The sequence below is a fragment of the Eupeodes corollae genome, chromosome 1 (assembly GCF_945859685.1).
Source record: "Eupeodes corollae chromosome 1, idEupCoro1.1, whole genome shotgun sequence".
Taxonomy (NCBI): domain Eukaryota; kingdom Metazoa; phylum Arthropoda; class Insecta; order Diptera; family Syrphidae; genus Eupeodes; species Eupeodes corollae.
In genome coordinates, this window is record NC_079147.1 from 259,252,798 (window position 1) to 259,270,803 (window position 18,006).

At 35.4% G+C, this 18,006-nt stretch overlaps 1 protein-coding gene and 1 non-coding gene across 4 annotated transcripts in view; one reads left to right on the forward strand and one right to left on the reverse strand.

Annotated features, from left to right (window-relative positions):
* The window catches only part of LOC129940499 (uncharacterized), a 108,983-nt gene that overhangs the window by 85,292 nt on the left and 5,685 nt on the right, over positions 1-18,006 (forward strand). For all 3 annotated transcript variants that reach the window (XM_056048853.1, XM_056048854.1, XM_056048855.1), the window contains one exon: positions 3,931-4,117. In XM_056048853.1, coding sequence (XP_055904828.1) covers positions 3,931-4,117 — 187 coding nt within the window. The remainder of the gene's footprint in view (positions 1-3,930; positions 4,118-18,006) is intronic.
* Trnae-cuc (transfer RNA glutamic acid (anticodon CUC)) lies at positions 4,206-4,277 on the reverse strand. The gene has a single exon. It is a non-coding gene; the product is annotated as a tRNA-Glu (tRNA).

Here is an 18,006-nt window from a genome sequence, read left to right on the forward strand (position 1 = left end):
GTTTCAAGCCCTGGTGATTGCAAATGTATGTACTTTATTTTGCCTTTTTATACCAGAATTGGCTATTGTTGCCTTTTCTGCCTCTTTTGCTTCTTATTAAATTTTGTTAAGAAATATCTAAAATCTAATAATTGGTTTAGCATTAAAAGAAATGCAAACATTTTCTTATACCGTTGAGAATCTTTGGTAAAAATCTTGTACAGTTTCAAACATTTTCTTATACCGTTGAGAATCTTTAGTGAACAATCTTGTACAGTTTCAAGCTCACAAAAATGATAGAAAATGTTCGAATTTATGCATGTATCAATGTTTATCCGCGCAAAAATGGTTGATTCTTCTTTCTAGCCTGTGAAAAGAGCATACCTGCTGGTGTACATTATAGTCAGTTTTGAGTCTTCCTCTACTGCGCCGTCCCTCGGGATTGGATTCAAAGACCTTCCGGGCTGGAGCGTTGATGTCCATCCGCTCTACATGACCTAGCCATCTAAGCCGTTGGACTTTAATTCTGGTAACCAGGTCAGTGTCGTTGTACAGCCCGTACAGTTCATCGTTATATCTTCTCCTCCATTCTCCATCTATGCGTACGGGACCAAAAATCACCCGAAGAATTTTTCTCTCAAAGCATCCTAAGACGCTCCCATCTTTCTTTGACAGGGTCCAGGCCTCAGCGCCATAAATGAGAACCCGGATAATGAGTGTCTTATAGATGGTGATTTACCATGCTCGAAAGAGGGCTTGCTGCTAAAGAAGCAGCGATTTGCAAGAGTTATTCTTCGTTTGATTTCAGCGCTGGTGTCGTTGTCTGCATTAATAGCGGTGCCTAGGTAAACAAAGTCCTTAACTACCTCAAAGTTATAGCTGTCCATTTTGACGTTTTGTCCAAGACGTCGTTGTTCAGTAACCGTTTTTGATGACAGTATATACTTGGTCTTGCCCTTATTGACCACTAAACCCATCTTCTTCGCATCCGTCGCAATGCTCCAAACGCTCCACTAACATCACGCTTTTATCTTCCAATTATGTCAATATCATCTGCGTATCCGAGTAATTGGATGGATCTTTGGAAGATTGTGCCTCTAGTGTTGACGATTGAGTTTTGCACAATTCTTTCCAGAACGATGTTGAAGAAGTCGCATGACAGTCCATCGCCTTGTCTAAAACCTTTTTTGACATCAAATGCATCGGTAAGATCTTTTCCGATCTTGATAGAGCACCGTGCATTCTCCATTGTCATTCCGCACAAACGAATAAGTTTGACAGGGATGCCAAAACTAGACATTGCTCGGTAGAGCTCTTTCCTATAGATGCTGTCATACGCGGCTTTAAAATCGATAAAGAAATGGTGGGTATCGATTTGAAGCTCCTGGGTTTTTTCCAAGATCCGTAGTGTGAATATTTGGTCGATAGTGGACTTTCCTGGTCTGAAGCCACACTGATAAGGACCAATCAGGTTGTTGACGAATGGCTTCAGACGTTCACATAATACGGCAGAGAGGATCTTATACGCAATGTTAAGGAGACTGATGCCTCTGTAGTTGGCGCAATTTAGAGGGTCTCCTTTCTTTTGTATCGGGCACACTATGCTGAGATTTCACTCATCGGGCATGCTTTCTTCCGACCATATTTTGCAGATGAGTTGGTGCATGCTCCCTAACAAGTCATCGCCTGCTGCTTTGAATAGTTCGGCAGCGATGCCGTCAGCTCCAGCAGCTTTATTTGACTTAAGTTTAGATATAGCTATCTTCACTTCGTCAAGGTCGGGTAGGCTGAATTGTTTTTCTGCGTCGCCGAGGTTGAGTGGTTCTATCTCCCTTACAGCGGAATTCGGTTCGTCATCGCCGTTATATAATTTGGAGAAGTGATCTTTACATATTCTCAGCATCGACTGCGGTTCTACTACCATGTTCTCCTGATCGTCTTTACAGGTTTCGGTTCGATGGAAACACAGGGCTTAAAACGATTAAGCAGATTAATTCTGTAAAAAGCGGCGAAGTGCATTCCAAACTTCCAGGAAACAGTGAAGTAAATAATGGTGAAAGATTTAGATGAGCTCCACTCGTTTCAGCTGAAGTTAAGACATCATTTAGCTCCTTCAAAGCCATTCTAATGCATTTTTGTTTATTTTTCTAGTACTTTTTAATAAATGCCTTTCCTTTGCCCTTTTAAGGTTTTTTGTTTTTCCTTTTTTAATTTTTGTAGGTCAACAAAATCCTAAAACTGGTTATCAGAAAAGTAATGGAGAACAATTATATATAAAGTATTAAATCAATAACGTTTGTCTGTCATCCTATCCTTAAATTATAGGGTTAAAGCTAATTTTATCAAGCTGGGAAGGCTACGTTGGCTCTAACATTGGTTTTTACTGACTATTTGTATAGCGCTAAAAGACTTTTTTACTAAGTTCGGAGATTTCAAGACCATTTTTATGAAACTTTGTGGAACTTTATTCGTAATTTATATTGCAACATTTTTTATTCATTAGTAGAGAACCAAATTGTGATTTTCAATCTTTAGTATGATAAAAAAAAACAATAATCTATAGCAGCTACAAAATGTTGTTTTCTTATTTTTTTTTCAGCAATTAATAAACATTTAAAAGGCTGCAATTTTGAACATCATACAAAAATAATTATTTTTATATTCTCTTCTACTAACTTCAGCCTTATTTAAGAGCAAATTAGGACAACCAACCCTCTACAGTAGCTACTAAAACAGATCTTATACACCCTAAAATCATAAAAAAGCAACCAAATTTGGATGCCGACCACATTTGGTATGAGTTTATATATTTTTCAAAATTTAAAATTTTGTCCGCTAATTTAAAGCTTGTACACATATTCGTGCTACAAATTTTACCTATTCCAATTCCACAAGAGTTACAACATTTTTCGGTTTAAGTTAGCATTTGACTAACTAGAATTTTTAAATTAAAAAAATAAGTTCACGCCATCTTAGAGCGTTTCAACTGTAACTTTGATTGGTCATTTTTCTAAGAATACATTTTGAATAAAGTTATGAAATATAACCATCGTCACATAAATTTAAGCTCTAACTTCTGGAATCACAATAAACCGCAAAATGCATTTCTATGTAGGCTTTTTTAAAATTTATATGCAACAATTGTCACAACTGCATCCTAACGGTTGTGATAAAAAATTGAGTGCCAATGGCATTCAATGAACTTACACACAAGCTTCCCATTGACTTCTTTGACCTCCCACTGATTAATCTATTAGATTCATCCATTACTTAGGCTCATGGTCATCTTTTTAAGTGAAAGTCGGTTGTTACAACAACAAAAAACTTATGTTTACACGGATGTTAGCGAAACCAAGCGTTTTGGATATAACACCTCCATCGCAGTCCAACTTATTTATCAGCCAGAGCCAACATCCAGTCATCATCGGAAAAACAAATTTATTCATATGTATATTCATTCTTTGGAAAAGTTTCTGACAAAAACAACTCATATCCGATAAATGCCTACAAAATACACGACCCACATTTTTTGAAATGGCAAAAACATTCATATAGCTTAGCTTGGCACGCGTTTTGCTTTAGCTTGCCTTACCTTGCGGACCATCTTCGAATCATACGAATCTGGTCAAACTCGATTTGAGACAAGTGCGCCGCCATCGGCATACGGCGCGGCGGCTGCTCGTCGTCGGAGCTGTGCCGCCTTAACTGCACCATACCGTGCAATGATTACACACAGAAAATGATGTTTTGAAGTAAGCAACAGGCGTATCAATCAAGTTCAATGTGGAGAAAAGCTGTTTATCATTTTGGTGTATCTTATTTTTGTGTTTGTCTCCACATAAGCCATCCATATCATCCATCCATAAATTGTTAATGTTTATTTTTGGATATTAAGTTGTCTAACATGACTAAAAATAATATTTGTTTTTTTTTTTTTGGTTTTCTTTTTAGTGATTTATCATCGTTCTACGCTGGCTATCAAATGGCACCCAGTATATGTCAGAACTCGCCTCTGTCCCCTGGTCCGGCTAATCAGATCCACCATCATCATCATCATCCCCCATCAGCATCGTCGACGTCTTCGTATAAAATGACAAACTCATCAGAAAATAGCTGGCCACAAAATTTTACCAACAAGGTTTGTTAATTTTTTACTTCTTACATTTGTTTGAATTTTATAAATAAGATTGACGTGAGATAAACAAGAAAACGACGTGCAAAAAAGTTTCCCGTACCGGGAATCGAACCCGGGCCTTCTGGGTGAGAGCCAGATATCCTAACCACTAGACAATACGGGAGGTTAAAAAATTGTATGCGTTTTGTTAGATTTAAAATAAACTAATAGAAGATTTTAAGATAAACTCTATTGGTCATAAGTCAAGGATTGTGTACTATTTATACAGAGTTTGTGGAAGCTAATGTGTAGTTTTTTAGAGTGTTCCTTATTCTCTGAGAACTGAATTAACAGACTTCAGATTGGAACCCTGGGAGGTTAAGGTGTTACAAATAAAATAAAACCTTCATGCTTCTCCGTAAAATTAACAAAACACAAAATTTCCCCTCATGACATTTGATAAACATTTTCCTGTTACTCTCCTTTTCAAAATAAATCGTTTGTAAAAGGTAGTAGGTCAATAAAGTGGTTAAAGCCAATTATTATATTAAAAAGGCTAAAAGGGTCACTTGGGCGTATGTGGAACAAAATAAACATAAATATGCTTAATATAATGTTTTAAGTACAATTTCTCCATAAGCATATGGCTAACGAATAACATGAATCTGGAGCCTAAAGAATTTCATTTAATAAAGATTTTTTAAATGAGTTTTGAGTTTTTTTATTCTGGTATAATAGTGAACAAGAGTCAATTCGATGTTTTGAGGCTCTGAGTATGTAAATTTATGGCCTAAAAAAAGTAATATATGTTTGAAACGTTTTCAAAACAATATTTTGAGTAGAATTTAATTTTCTGAAATTTAAAGATCTAATCTTTTTTCTGATAGATAGATAGATGCTTATTTAACTACACTTAGTTGGAGGAACTGCATATACGTTTCCTTAGCCCTTTTTTCCATAATTAAATTAAAAAGTTAAAATTTGGAGACTTTTAAAACAAAAATGAATTTAATAAAACTAATTATGGGAAAATGTACGGTTATTTTTGGGCTCATTTGTAAATTCAATGTTTTTCAATTTCAACTCAAAATTTGAAACTGAAAACAAATTTGTACGGCTTTTAAACGTACGTTTTTTAAAATATAGTAAAGATTTAAAACAAATATTAGGAAAATAGTTTTTAATGGGTACAAGAAGATTCCATCATGTAACGAACAATTGTATTTTGCAGAAAATGTCAGTAAATTCAAGTTCTAGTGCTCAGAACTCTTATCTATACTATTATATAAAAGCGAAACCATTTAAAAGTTTGTAACGCATGATCTCAGAAAGTAGTCAACCGATTTATTTGAAATATATTTTATTATTTTCTTTATTGTTATGAGATTATTTATGGCTTTAATTTTTTTTCATTAATTATTTGTCAAACTTAAATATTATTAATTTTACATTTTTTGTCCATTTTTTTTCATTAGTTGACTTATACAACCACTCATATCTTAAAACCTATACAATAATCGACAAAGATTAGCATTGCTTCATAAAGTCAATATTGTTGCGCAAATTTTAAGCCTAAAATCACTTCTAAGTTAAACATACAACCTGAGAAATAAATAAAAACATATTATAAAATTATAAACTTTTTGAATTTATTTTATTTATGAAATTAGATTTCATCACAATCGCGAGGTCGCTGCTTTGTTTCATTTCATTATCATTCCAACATTTTTAATTTTCTTTTCTTCCTTCTCTCTTAATATGTGTTCCATTCAATAGTTACGTTTTTTCTCTTACCTACCTACCTACATATTCAATTTTTCTGTATTGTCTTTGTATATATATTTGAATAGTACTATTATGAGGAAGGAACGCACGACCTGACATATTCTTACGACTTCCTAAACAATTCGTTCCACATGTTTTGCATGTGGAATCTATTGAGGTGGGGGCAAAAATGAGTGAGAATTCCAATATAAAATTATAAATTTCCAGATTATTAAAAAAACAGAAGATAGAGAAGAATGTATACAAATTCAGTGAAAGTTCGAGGGAGTCAATAAAAATAAATTTTTGTTATAATTTATTTTTTATATTTTGTATAATTTGTTTTTTTGATTGTTTGATTGGCAATGAAATCATTTAAAAAAAAAAACACACACAGAACAAAAAATAGAAGAAAAATTAGAATATAAACTTTTTGTGGTTTCCAATTAGAAAAATTAAGGTTTTCCCTATTTTTTTCGAATCATTTTCATATGAGACAAATATTTTTAAACCATGTTAATAATAGTGCGAACATTTTTAAATTAATATAGGAAGTTATTGTAATGGGTCCGATTTGTCAAATTGAAAATGTTGACATTTCTCGACGTTTGAAGGTCCCTAGAGTCGAAATAAAAGTTTTTAGAGAGTTGTCTGTGTACGTGTGTACGTTCGCGACGTTTTTTCGTCGTCCATAGCTCAAGAACCAGTAGAGATATGGACTTGAAATAAATTTTGTTATACAGATAATAATGTAGAAAGATGCAAAAAGGGCTCTCAAGAAAATTGCGTTTGTGGTTTTTCTGACAGTTATTTGAAAAAAGGGTAAATATTTTGGTAAATCCTAAATATCTCACGAACGATACCAAACAAGTATATTTTTTGGAAAAATTCCAACTAACGGTTTTTTATAATACGAACAAACTGAAACTGAACTCTCCTTTTTCCTAAGAACGCAAGAATTAAGAAGAAGATAGTGTAGTAATCTTTAGCTATTTGTCCGTTTTGAAACAACCAAAATGAGGGTAAGGAAAATAGTAGGTTCTTAAACTAATTTTGTTACCTTTTTGGTTAAATATATTTTTATTTAACTTCCTTCTATTTTTATCTACGCAACAACCTGCCAACCTAAACAAATACTATCGTACTTATTCATATACCTATTTTAACTCCAAAAGGATAAATATAGAAAAATATGTTTTACAATAGGTAAACATGCATAAATTCTCATTTTTTCCAATTTAAACACAGTTGTTTCGCACTGCAAAATATTAAAGAAAAAAGTCTGAAGCTAATATTAGAAGGTCAACGTAAACGGTCAACGCGTTGACACTTTGACGTAAAATAGACGTCATTTGCAGATCTACAATAATTAAAAACCACACAATAATTACGTAATATGCTTACACTGTACCAATTTTAACATTCTTTCACACCCTAATATGAAAAAAAATAAAAATAACGTTGGCTTAAATAAATATTATTTTGTCTAATCGTGTGATAATCAACATCTTAAGCATTGACGCTGTGAACGTTGACGGTGCGTGCGTTGATACAGAATATTTGCATGGTTTTATGACGTCACAGAGCCAACGCGTTGGCCCTTTAAGTTGATTGTTTAATTCTAGCTTGAGCCATCATCATCAATTCCAATTACGAAACGACTTAAGTCCTAACAATGCAGCTTAATACACACCAACCTCCTTAATACTTAGCTTTCTACATACCTACATAACCCACCCACTCCTTAACATTACATTACAATAAAAAAAAAAAAAAACAAATTTAAAAAATACCTACATCGAATGTATTTGCTATGGAAAAATTCAAAATATGGCAACGTAGCATTGTATCAAAACTTAAATTTGAAAACATTGCTTTTAAATTTTCAGATTTCACAAAATTAGAAAATCTAAAATCAAATCAATACAATTTTCGGCTAGCAAATCTAAAACACATACAACTAAATGTATTGTATATGCATATCTTCTATACATTGATAGGTATGAATAAAACAAATCTCAGGAAACGTTGGCAACGACTGATTTTTGTTTACATTTGAGTAATTTATTTTATTTATTTATTTCAATATTTTTATACTTCCAGTCGCTCTTAGATTCCACACCAAATTTCCGTACACACAGCGCCCTCATGGTCCGCCTTTCGTACCAAAATTTTGTGTTCCATGATAATACTATTCAGTTTATATACAAAGTGCATAGGCATTCCAACAATTTTTCCTGCAACCGGTCAAATCAATTTAAATAAAACTGTTTCGTGCATGCAATTTTACTCCTATAGATTTATGGTGAGGGATAATGAAACAAATTTTCTGCTTTTATTTCGCAAGCTTTTCAGTCAGTTTGTTGTTGATATGGCCGCCAAAATGATATCAGAGAGACTTAATTTCATAAGAACACATCAGAAAACTCTAAGAGCTGAAAATTATATTCACTTAAGAGATGCTGTTAACAATGACGCTAACGTCAACCCTCGGAATTTAGGTCAACAAATAATTTTACCATCTACTTTTACTGGATCGCCAAGATATTTGCACGAAAAAAATCAAGACGCAATGACATATGTGAGAAAACATGGCCGTCCAGATCTCTTCATCACGATGACCTGCAATCCAGAGTGGCAGGATATTAAAACTGAGCTTTTTTCGAGACAGAAATCTGTTGATAGACATGACATCGTTGCAAGAGTATTTCACCTAAAATATAACAAACTGATGGAATTTATTCACAAAAATCATATTTTTGGCGAGACAAAATGCTACATGTTGACCATTGAATGGCAAAAACGAGGTTTGCCACATGCCCATATACTGATTTGGCTTGCAAGTAAAATTCAGCCTGATGAGATTGATTCTATTATAAGAGCTGAGATACCTAATAAGGACGAGGATCCATTGTTATACGAAATTGTTTGCAAGCACATGATACATGGACCCTGTGGTGACCTTAATCCCCAATCTCCATGCATGGCTGATGGTAAATGTACGAAACGGTACCCACGGTCGTTGATACACAACACACAAACAGGTGATGATGGCTACCCACAATACCGTCGACGTTCCTTGGAGAAAGGTGGTGAAGTTGCTGTCATTGGTACAAAGGAAATAAATAATAGTTGGGTTGTGCCATATTCTCCTATTTTAAGTAGATGTTTTTCAGCGCATATCAATGTAGAATATTGCCACTCTGTAAAGGCTATAAAATATTTAACAAAATACATAAACAAGGGAAGTGACCAAGCTACTTTTGCAATAGAAGATCCAAAGAATGAGGTAGAAAAATACTTAAATGGTCGCTACTTGAGCACTTCAGAAGCGTTCTGGCGAATATTTAAATTTCCTATTCATGACCACTATCCTGCTGTGTATCATTTAGCTGTGCACTTAGAAAACGGCCAACGAGTTACCTTCAACGATGCTAACTTTCAACAAATATCACAGAACCCACCTGCAACGACGCTAACAGAATTTTTTAAACTTTGTAGGAATGATAATTTTGCAAAAACTCTTTTATATTGCGATGTACCCTCTTACTATACCTGGAAAAACAAACAATTTTACCGTCGTAAGCAAGGAAAAGTGGTTCCAGAATATCCAGGAATAAAACGAGACGATACTCTTGGCCGAGTATACACAATTCACCCCAATTCCGGTGAATGCTTTTTTTTGCGGATTCTGCTTCACAATGTTCGTGGTCCAGTTTCTTTTGAAATGATCAGAACTGTTAACGGCGAAATCCAACCAACATACCAAGCTGCGTGCAAAAAGTTGGGACTTCTCGAAGATGATGAACACTGGAAATACGCTTTGGTTGATGCCTCCGCAACACAGTCACCACGACAGATTAGAGATTTGTTTGCGATCTTGCTTATGTTCTGTCAGCCAACTGAACCAAAAAGTTTGTGGGAAGAATTTAAAGAAAGTATGTGTGAAGATATTTTATATCAAGCACGTTCTGAGCAAAGAAATAACGAGCTCCTATTTTCTGATGACATTTTCAATCAAGGTTTAATTTTGATCGAAGATAAACTTTTAATGTTAAGTGATAAGCGAATTGATGAGTATGGACTTCCAAAACCAACAAGAATTAACCAAATGGACTTACAGCATCAATATACAAGAGAAATCCAATACGACAAACAAAATCTACATCAGTACGTGCAGGAAAATTTACCAAAACTGAATTCGGAACAAAAACTTGCTTTCAGCCAAATAAAAGAAAGTGTAGATTTACATAAAGGAAAACTTTTTTTCATAGACGCGCCTGGAGGTCCTGGTAAAACCTTTTTGATTAATCTTTTACTAGCGAAATATAGATCAGAAGGTAAGATTGTTCTTGCCGTCGCCTCTTCTGGGATTGCAGCAACATTGCTTAGTGGAGGCAGAACTGCTCACTCTACGTTCAAGCTGCCAATTAACATCATTGCCCATGAAGAAGCAACATGCTCTATTTCAAAAACCACTTCCATTGCAAAAGTATTCCAAAAAGCGGACCTTATCATTTGGGATGAATGTACGATGAGTAATCAAGCTCATATTGAGGCTGTGAATAGACTCCTTAAAGATTTAAGATCATCGTCAAGACTTATGGGTGGAGTCACAATGGTTTTTTCTGGGGATTTTAGACAGATAATGCCAGTGATTCCCAAGGGTACTCGAGCCGATATTATCAAATCTTGCGTTAAGTCGTCTTCTATTTGGCGACAAAAACTTCAACTTAAAATCAATATGAGAGTAAAGCTTACTAACAACACTGATACTTCTGAGTTCGCGTCTCTACTTCTAAGAATTGGTGATGGAAAACATACTTTCATGGGTCTAAATACAATTGAATTAAACGAAAGCTTCGGAAAAATTGTGTATAGCACAGAACAACTTATTCAGTGTGTGTATGGAGACCTGAACGCATTAGAATCAAGACCATTTTCTTGGTTTTGCGAAAGAGCTATCGTGTCACCAAAAAACTGTTCAGTGGATGAAATAAACAGATACGTGCTTCAGAATCTTAAAACGGAGTCGCATAAATACAATGCAATTGACACTGTGGTTGATGATAATGATAGTGTGCACTACCCTCATGAGTTTTTAAATTCACTCAACCCAGCAGGCCTGCCGCCATATCAACTTAATTTAAAAATTGGTACACCAATTATTCTAATAAGAAATCTCAATCCTCCGAATCTGTGCAATGGCACACGACTCCAAATCAAAAAGCTATTAAAAAATATAATACAAGTCCAAATTTTTACCGGACCCGCAGTAGGAAAATATGCCCTGAATCCCCGGATACCAATGATACCAACAGATCTCCCTTTTCAATTTAAACGTGTGCAATTTCCCATTAAACCATGCTTTTGTATGACGATTAACAAGGCTCAGGGTCAATCGTTTAAATTTATTGGAGTCGACCTTAGGGAAAATGTCTTCTCTCATGGTCAGCTTTATGTTGCTCTTTCCAGGGTAGGCTCAAAAAGCAACCAATGCATACTTCTTCCTCGCAGTAATATAACTGCAAATATTGTTTATCCGGAGGCTTTGAAATAAAAAAATATTTATAATATGCACAAACATGAACAAACTCTTTTTTTTTCAAGTGTGAAATCTAATTAGATACGGTACGTATATACATATAAACTAAAATTAATATTATTGTAGAAAATATGCTCAGTCCCATTGAGAAATTTTTCATATGCTAATACTAATATTCAAAAAATGTTCGTGGTTACAATTTGCGAAGCAACGCGAGCACGGGTCAGCTAGTTATCTAATAAAAGGCAAATTGAAGCTGAAAAAACAAACTTTTCGTTCCAGATGTGTAATTAGTTTTATTTTGTATTTATTGTTTAACTTAAAAACAAAATAGCAGTTCTATTGGGGGCATGTTCGTTTTTAAGAAAATTCGAAGTTTCGATTTTTGTGAGGACTGCTGTTGAAAAAAACCTCTTCAATCCTTACAATCAGTTTTAACTCAATCGACCCAATGGTTTAGACTGCAGGGGCGTGACAGACAGACGGAAGGAATCGGTGGGCCCATTTTCCATCTTTCATAATCAGCATGTATTGTTATTTTTTGGTTGAAGTTTCTTTACACATTTTTTGATAATGTTTCTGAGGCTCTTGAAAGATGTTCGCTGAAGATATGTTCATCAGTTCTGGCGATCAGATCATTGAACATGTTGTGCCATTGATTCAAATTGAACTCCAAAAATAATAGATTACTGCCATTTGAAGAAGCTTTCTGGTCCCATTCCTTAAACCGGGAGGCATTTGTTTGCATGCTTCTTGTCATAATGGATTTCTGAAGGCTTCTTTCTACCCTCCTCATAACTTTCAATATGTAGTCTGAGTTGGTTTTAAAGTTTGTAATGTAAAGAGGTGTTATGCCAGACTCTACATATATAGCATAATTGGGCGGTGAAGAATGCAATCAAGCGTTTGAAGAAATACCTTTGCACAGCTTTAAACTCCTCCAGTTGCAAATATCCAAAAACTTGGGTACCGTAGCACATGCAGCAGTTCACAGTTGCTTGAAACACGATATTTGGATTTAAGATCGATTTTTGGGTAGAGTAAGACTTATGCCACATCAAGTTTTGAGCGTTGCTTTTTTCTTTCACGTGTTTCGAAACATTAAGATTGTAGAAAGCCAAGATATTTAAAATAATGAACGACCTCAATAGGCGCGTTGTTTATTGCCCAGTTTTCTTCTGCGAGTCTTCTTCGCTGCCGCGTTTCAAAAATCTTAATTTTTGTGTTGTTAGTATTGACGCAGAGACTCCTTTATTCACAAAATATGTTAAGTTTGTTGATTTGCAGCTGAAGGGTAGATGGATTGTCAGCCAGTAATACTATATCGTCGGCGTTTAGAAAAACTTTGATATGTATACCGGTAAAGAGTATTCCAGCCGGAAGAACAGGACAAACGTCATCAATAAACAAGGCAAATCATAACGGGATTAAAGTACACCCTTGGGGCACGCCTGGTGTTGTTTCAAACCATTCAGAGAATTTAGTTCCATCCCATACTGATGCAGTAGATGAGGCGAGAAAGTTGAAACTAAACATTAAGAATTTACGAGCAATTCCTGAAGTTGAAAATTTTTACATCAAGGCATTTCTATTTACCGGCATCTCCTGGCAACACTCGAATACTAGAATTTAATTTTCTGAAATTTTTGGAATATAGTCGTATTCCGTGTTCGTGACCCTTCAACCTTACAGTGATCACAGTTTTACGTCAAGCTGAAAGAACCACAATTAAAAGGTTCAAATCTTAAGGAAAATAATAACAATAATAAGCTTATAATTTCATGCTTTTTCCAGCCCTTTTTTGTAAGCTTAAGTAAAAAAGTTGACCTTTTTGGAAACTTTCTAAACCAAACAAAATTTTGGAAAACAAATGATGGTTAAATTTACGGTTTTCTATTTAGTTCAAGAAACTCTGCTTTAATTTTTGTTCAGCTCTTGTTTCAAAAACCTGATTTTGTCAATCTAGTCTCATTAATAAATCACAATTGACACCAGTCTTTTAGCCTCAGTTATGTTGTGATACGGTATAACTCAAAACTTTTACTACGCAGCAAATTAACAGAAGCGCTTATAAGTAAACCGTTTTAAAAATATTTGTGGTTGCATTTTAAAACTTTTTGTTTTAACATTTTTTTTTATTAACCCTGTGAACATGTCGAGGAAGTGTAACAATGATCCTAAATGTTTGCGGAAAACTGACATTCAAAAAACAAAGACGAAACTTTACGAATCTTGTGTTGGAGTGTTATCACAAATGTGTTGGTTTTTTCTGTCACCCATCCAGACAAATCCTGGGCTCCGAAACCTTGATCAGCACTTCAGAACATACTTTTCTCAGAATGGAGATTTGGTTTATGAGATTATGAAATGTTAGAAATCGATCAGTGGCGTTTATTCATTGATTCTTCAAAAGCAAGTTTAAAGGCAGTGTTATTGCATAATGGAAGTATGTTTCCGTCTGTACCTCTAGCCCATACTGCAAATATGAAGAAACCTATGAAAATATGTAACTTCTCTTGAAAAAATAAATAAATAAAAACCTAAAGTATTTACCCCCCTCCCCTTGGGTGCCTAGTACCTCAACTGGAGATTGGGTTCCAACTCCAGTGGAAAGTTGTTGGAGCATCAAACGAGAGAGGGTGAGAGAGGTGTTTCTACTAAGGCACCTGTCCTTATTCAGACGGTGGCAGAGGAATTCCCGAGATCGAATCAACGGTGAATTCTACAGTTCCAATAAGGTTGAACTACTTAGTGAACACCTTATAGGGCTTCTTCGACTTATTCGGAGCCCAGGCCTATAAGGAGCGGTTTTATCCGGCTTCCCATCCTTGGAGTTATACTTAGGATTTAGCCCCCAAGGTTGGGGATTCTGCCGTCGTTGTGACTTCCTGGCCACATAAAAGCCTCATAGTTGCGAACCACCAACAAGCCTCGGATACGGAAAGATTTACTGTTGACAACTCACGCAAACTAATTAAGGACAACGAACTTCGGATATGCACGTGGAATGTTAGGTCCGTTAATAGACCACGTTCGGCTGAAGAGTTAGAGGAGGCCTTAGACTGCTATAAAGCAGACATCACCGCCATCCAGGAAATACGATGGGATGGGTCGGGCAAAAAGAGGATGAAAAACTGCGATATTCACTGTGGTGACTGCTTCCACTGAAACCTACGATCTCTGGCTACAATCTCCAGATACTTTTCCAACCGAGTTACAAGTAACCTCTCTCGAAGTTCTCTGCCGCCAACACAATGTTTCGAAAACCAGTGGCAACATTGCCAAGATGCAATAAGAGAAGCCGCCTCTGATGTGCTGGTTTTCAAACAGCCACCAACAAGGAACCCCTGGTTTGATGAGGAATGTCGGCAGGCAAATGCAGCCAAACAACAGGCACACAAAGCGGCGCTGCATAAAAGGACGAGAGCTGCTCATGAGCTCTATGAGCAGAAGAGGCGAGAGGAACACCGACTTCTCAGAAGGAAAAAGAGAAGGCATGAGAAGCGTGCGGTCGAAGATGTTGAGAGGTTTAAAAGCAGGAATGAAGTTTGAAAGTTTTATGAACAGGTGAAACGAAATTCACAGGTACATAAACCTAGAACCAAGGGCTGCAAAGACGAAAGTGAGAACATCATAGTGGAACCGCAGTCAATGCTGAGGATATGGAAGGACCACTTCTGCAGACTGTATAACGGCGACGACGAACCAAATTACGATGATCAAATCAACATAGACGACAAAAGCCAACAATCCCGTCCTCCTCAATTAAACGAAGTAAAGATTGCCATATCTAAGCTGAAGTCTAATAAAGCCATTGGAGAGGATGGCTTGAATAACGAGCTCTTTAAAACAGCTGCAGATAAATTGGTTACGAGCATGAACCAACTTATCTGTAAGATATGGTCGGATGAAAGCATGCCCGATAAATGGAACCTCAGTATTGTTTGCCCGATCCTAAAAAAAAGGAGACCCTCTAAACTGCACCAACTATAGAGGAATCAGTCTACTTATCTCGTCCGTTTGTGCAGGATGACCATGGATAATTTACGCAGAACCTTTCGATGTAGACAAGACGATGTGTTGTCATGCGATTTTTGAAAGAATAGTGCAGAGCTCACACGTCAACACTAGAGACACTATCTTTCAGAAGTCTGTCCAATTACTAGCATATGCTAGTGATGTCAATGGGGCTTTTGTGAGTATTGAGGCAGAGGTGGAAAAAATGGCTTTAACGGGTAAAGAGGGCAAAACAAAGAACATGCTGTCATCAAGAAAGGACATAAAACACCGACGTCTTGGTCAAAATGTCACCATCGAGAGACGTAACTTTAAGGTAGTAGTAAACGCAGAAAACAGCACCAGCGCTGAGATCAAATGCAGAATAACTCTTGCTAACCACTGTTTCTTTGGACTTAGAAAGCAATTGAGTGGTAAAGTCCTCTCTCGAGGGACCAAAGTGTTGCTATAAACATAACAACCTTATTATCCCCGTCCTGCTATACGGTGCAGAAGCATGGACTATGACAAAAGCGGATGAAAGCACCTTGGGTCGGTTCGAGAGAAAAGTTCTTCGTGTGATCTACGGTCCCGTATGCATCGAAGGGGAGTGGAGGAGAAGATGGAACGACGAACTGTACGGGCTGTACAGCAACTTAGACTTAGCCAGAAGGGTAAAAGTCTAACGACTAAGATGGCTGGGTCACGTAGAGCGCATGGAAACCAATGCTCCGGCCCGGAAATTCTTCGAATCCACACCCACAGGCAGTGTATCGCGATGGAAGTGGATTTTTGTATCTGAAAGAAAAATTCACTGAAATAAGGGATGCAAAGATATAAGAGGGTATTTTTGTTGGGCCTCAAATAAAGGAGTTAATAAAAGATACAAGATTTGAAGAAAAACTAAACGATTTAAAAAAATCTGCATGGAAGGATTTCAAAAATGTTGTTGCAAATATGTTGGTTAACCACAAGAGTGACCGCTACAGGGAGTTAGTTAGCTTGCTGTTAATAACATATAAAGCTTTGGGTTGCAACGTGTCACTTAAGATCCATTTTTTAAGACTCCCACCTGGATTTTTTTCCTGACAATTAAGGGGCTCTCAGCGAGCATGGTAAGAGTTTCCATCAGGACATTTTGAATATGGCAAAGCGGTACCAGGGCAAATGGAAACCAAATATGTTATCGGTTTACTGCTGGACATTTAAAAGGGACCAATCAGAAGCGAAACATGCAAGAAAATGTTTTTTTTTGTTTTGATTAACGAATTCTGTGTTATTTCACAATATTTGACCTAAAAAATTTTGTAAACTATTTATTTTTCTTATGATCACCAACTAAAGAAAAAAAAAATCAAAAAAGTCCGTGCGGCACAAAAAATTATAAATTTTGTTGACAAGTGAAAGGTTATATTTTGGATTCCTTGATTCGTTTCTCCAGTTCTTACCCCATTAACTGTAATTTTTCCAACTTGACTTGAAACTGAGAAAAAAACCATAACCCATATAACAAAAATTAAATGTGAGCGATTGAAGACTGATTTCTGGACTCGTAATGTTGTGAGACAAGTTGTCTTCACGATTTGACATTGGAAAGTATTGACAAAACCTCACACATTTGGACACTTCATGAACTTCAAGGCATTTCCAAAAATAATATAAGTTTACAAATTTGTATATTTGTCAATTCCACCTCACTTCTTTACCTTAAGTTTTGAAAAAAAAATACGATAGATAATATTTATGTTTCAAAATATAAATAAAGATTTAACACTAATATTAGGATTAAAGCTCTAAATTAGTACAAAAAGAGCAGCCCTTAATTTTGAAATTCAATTGCTGTGCTTGAAACTTCAAAGACAAAATCTTATATAAAAAATATATAACTCTGTTCTTGCAACAAGTTCAACTCACGTCGCGAGCAATTGTATTTTCTTCCAAATTTTTGTAAATGCAATTTGTTTTAGGCCTCAGAACATCAGACTTAGTTTTTGAGATATAATCGAACAGTTAAAAAAATTACCGCACCGATGATCGAATAGAAAATAAATTGAATTTAAACACCATTTTTTAAAATCACTTGGTAAATATAACAATAAACATTTTTTCAAAAAACTAGAAACACGGAACTTCAAAATTCCTCTTTTTGAGACCAATTTTAATTTTTTTCAGTTGGGGTATTTTGTTTTAAAGAAAGAAGTTGTTGATTTAAATTTAAATACAAGTTCTGATTACTGATATTAAACTTAATATTTGCAAATTGAAAATATTCTTATTTTGCCTACTTGAAAGCATTTCCCTAATACAAGAGACATCGTGTTAAATCTACAAGTCGTCAAGTGTAAATCATAAGTTTTTGTAAATTTATTTTCATGAAAGTTTTCTTCAAAAACAAACACAATTTTTGAAATACTTAACACAAGCATTTTTTTTTTTTTTAATTTCCTAAAAACTGAAATTGCATTCCACTTCTAATACGTCTTTTCAAGGTCTCAAAAGCACTGAAAAAACTTGTGTCGCAACCAAAAAATTGAACCAAAAGTTGCGAAAGACAAAATCAGAATTGCCATTTCGATTTCCTTTAAAAATATTTGAAACCCTTCTTTTA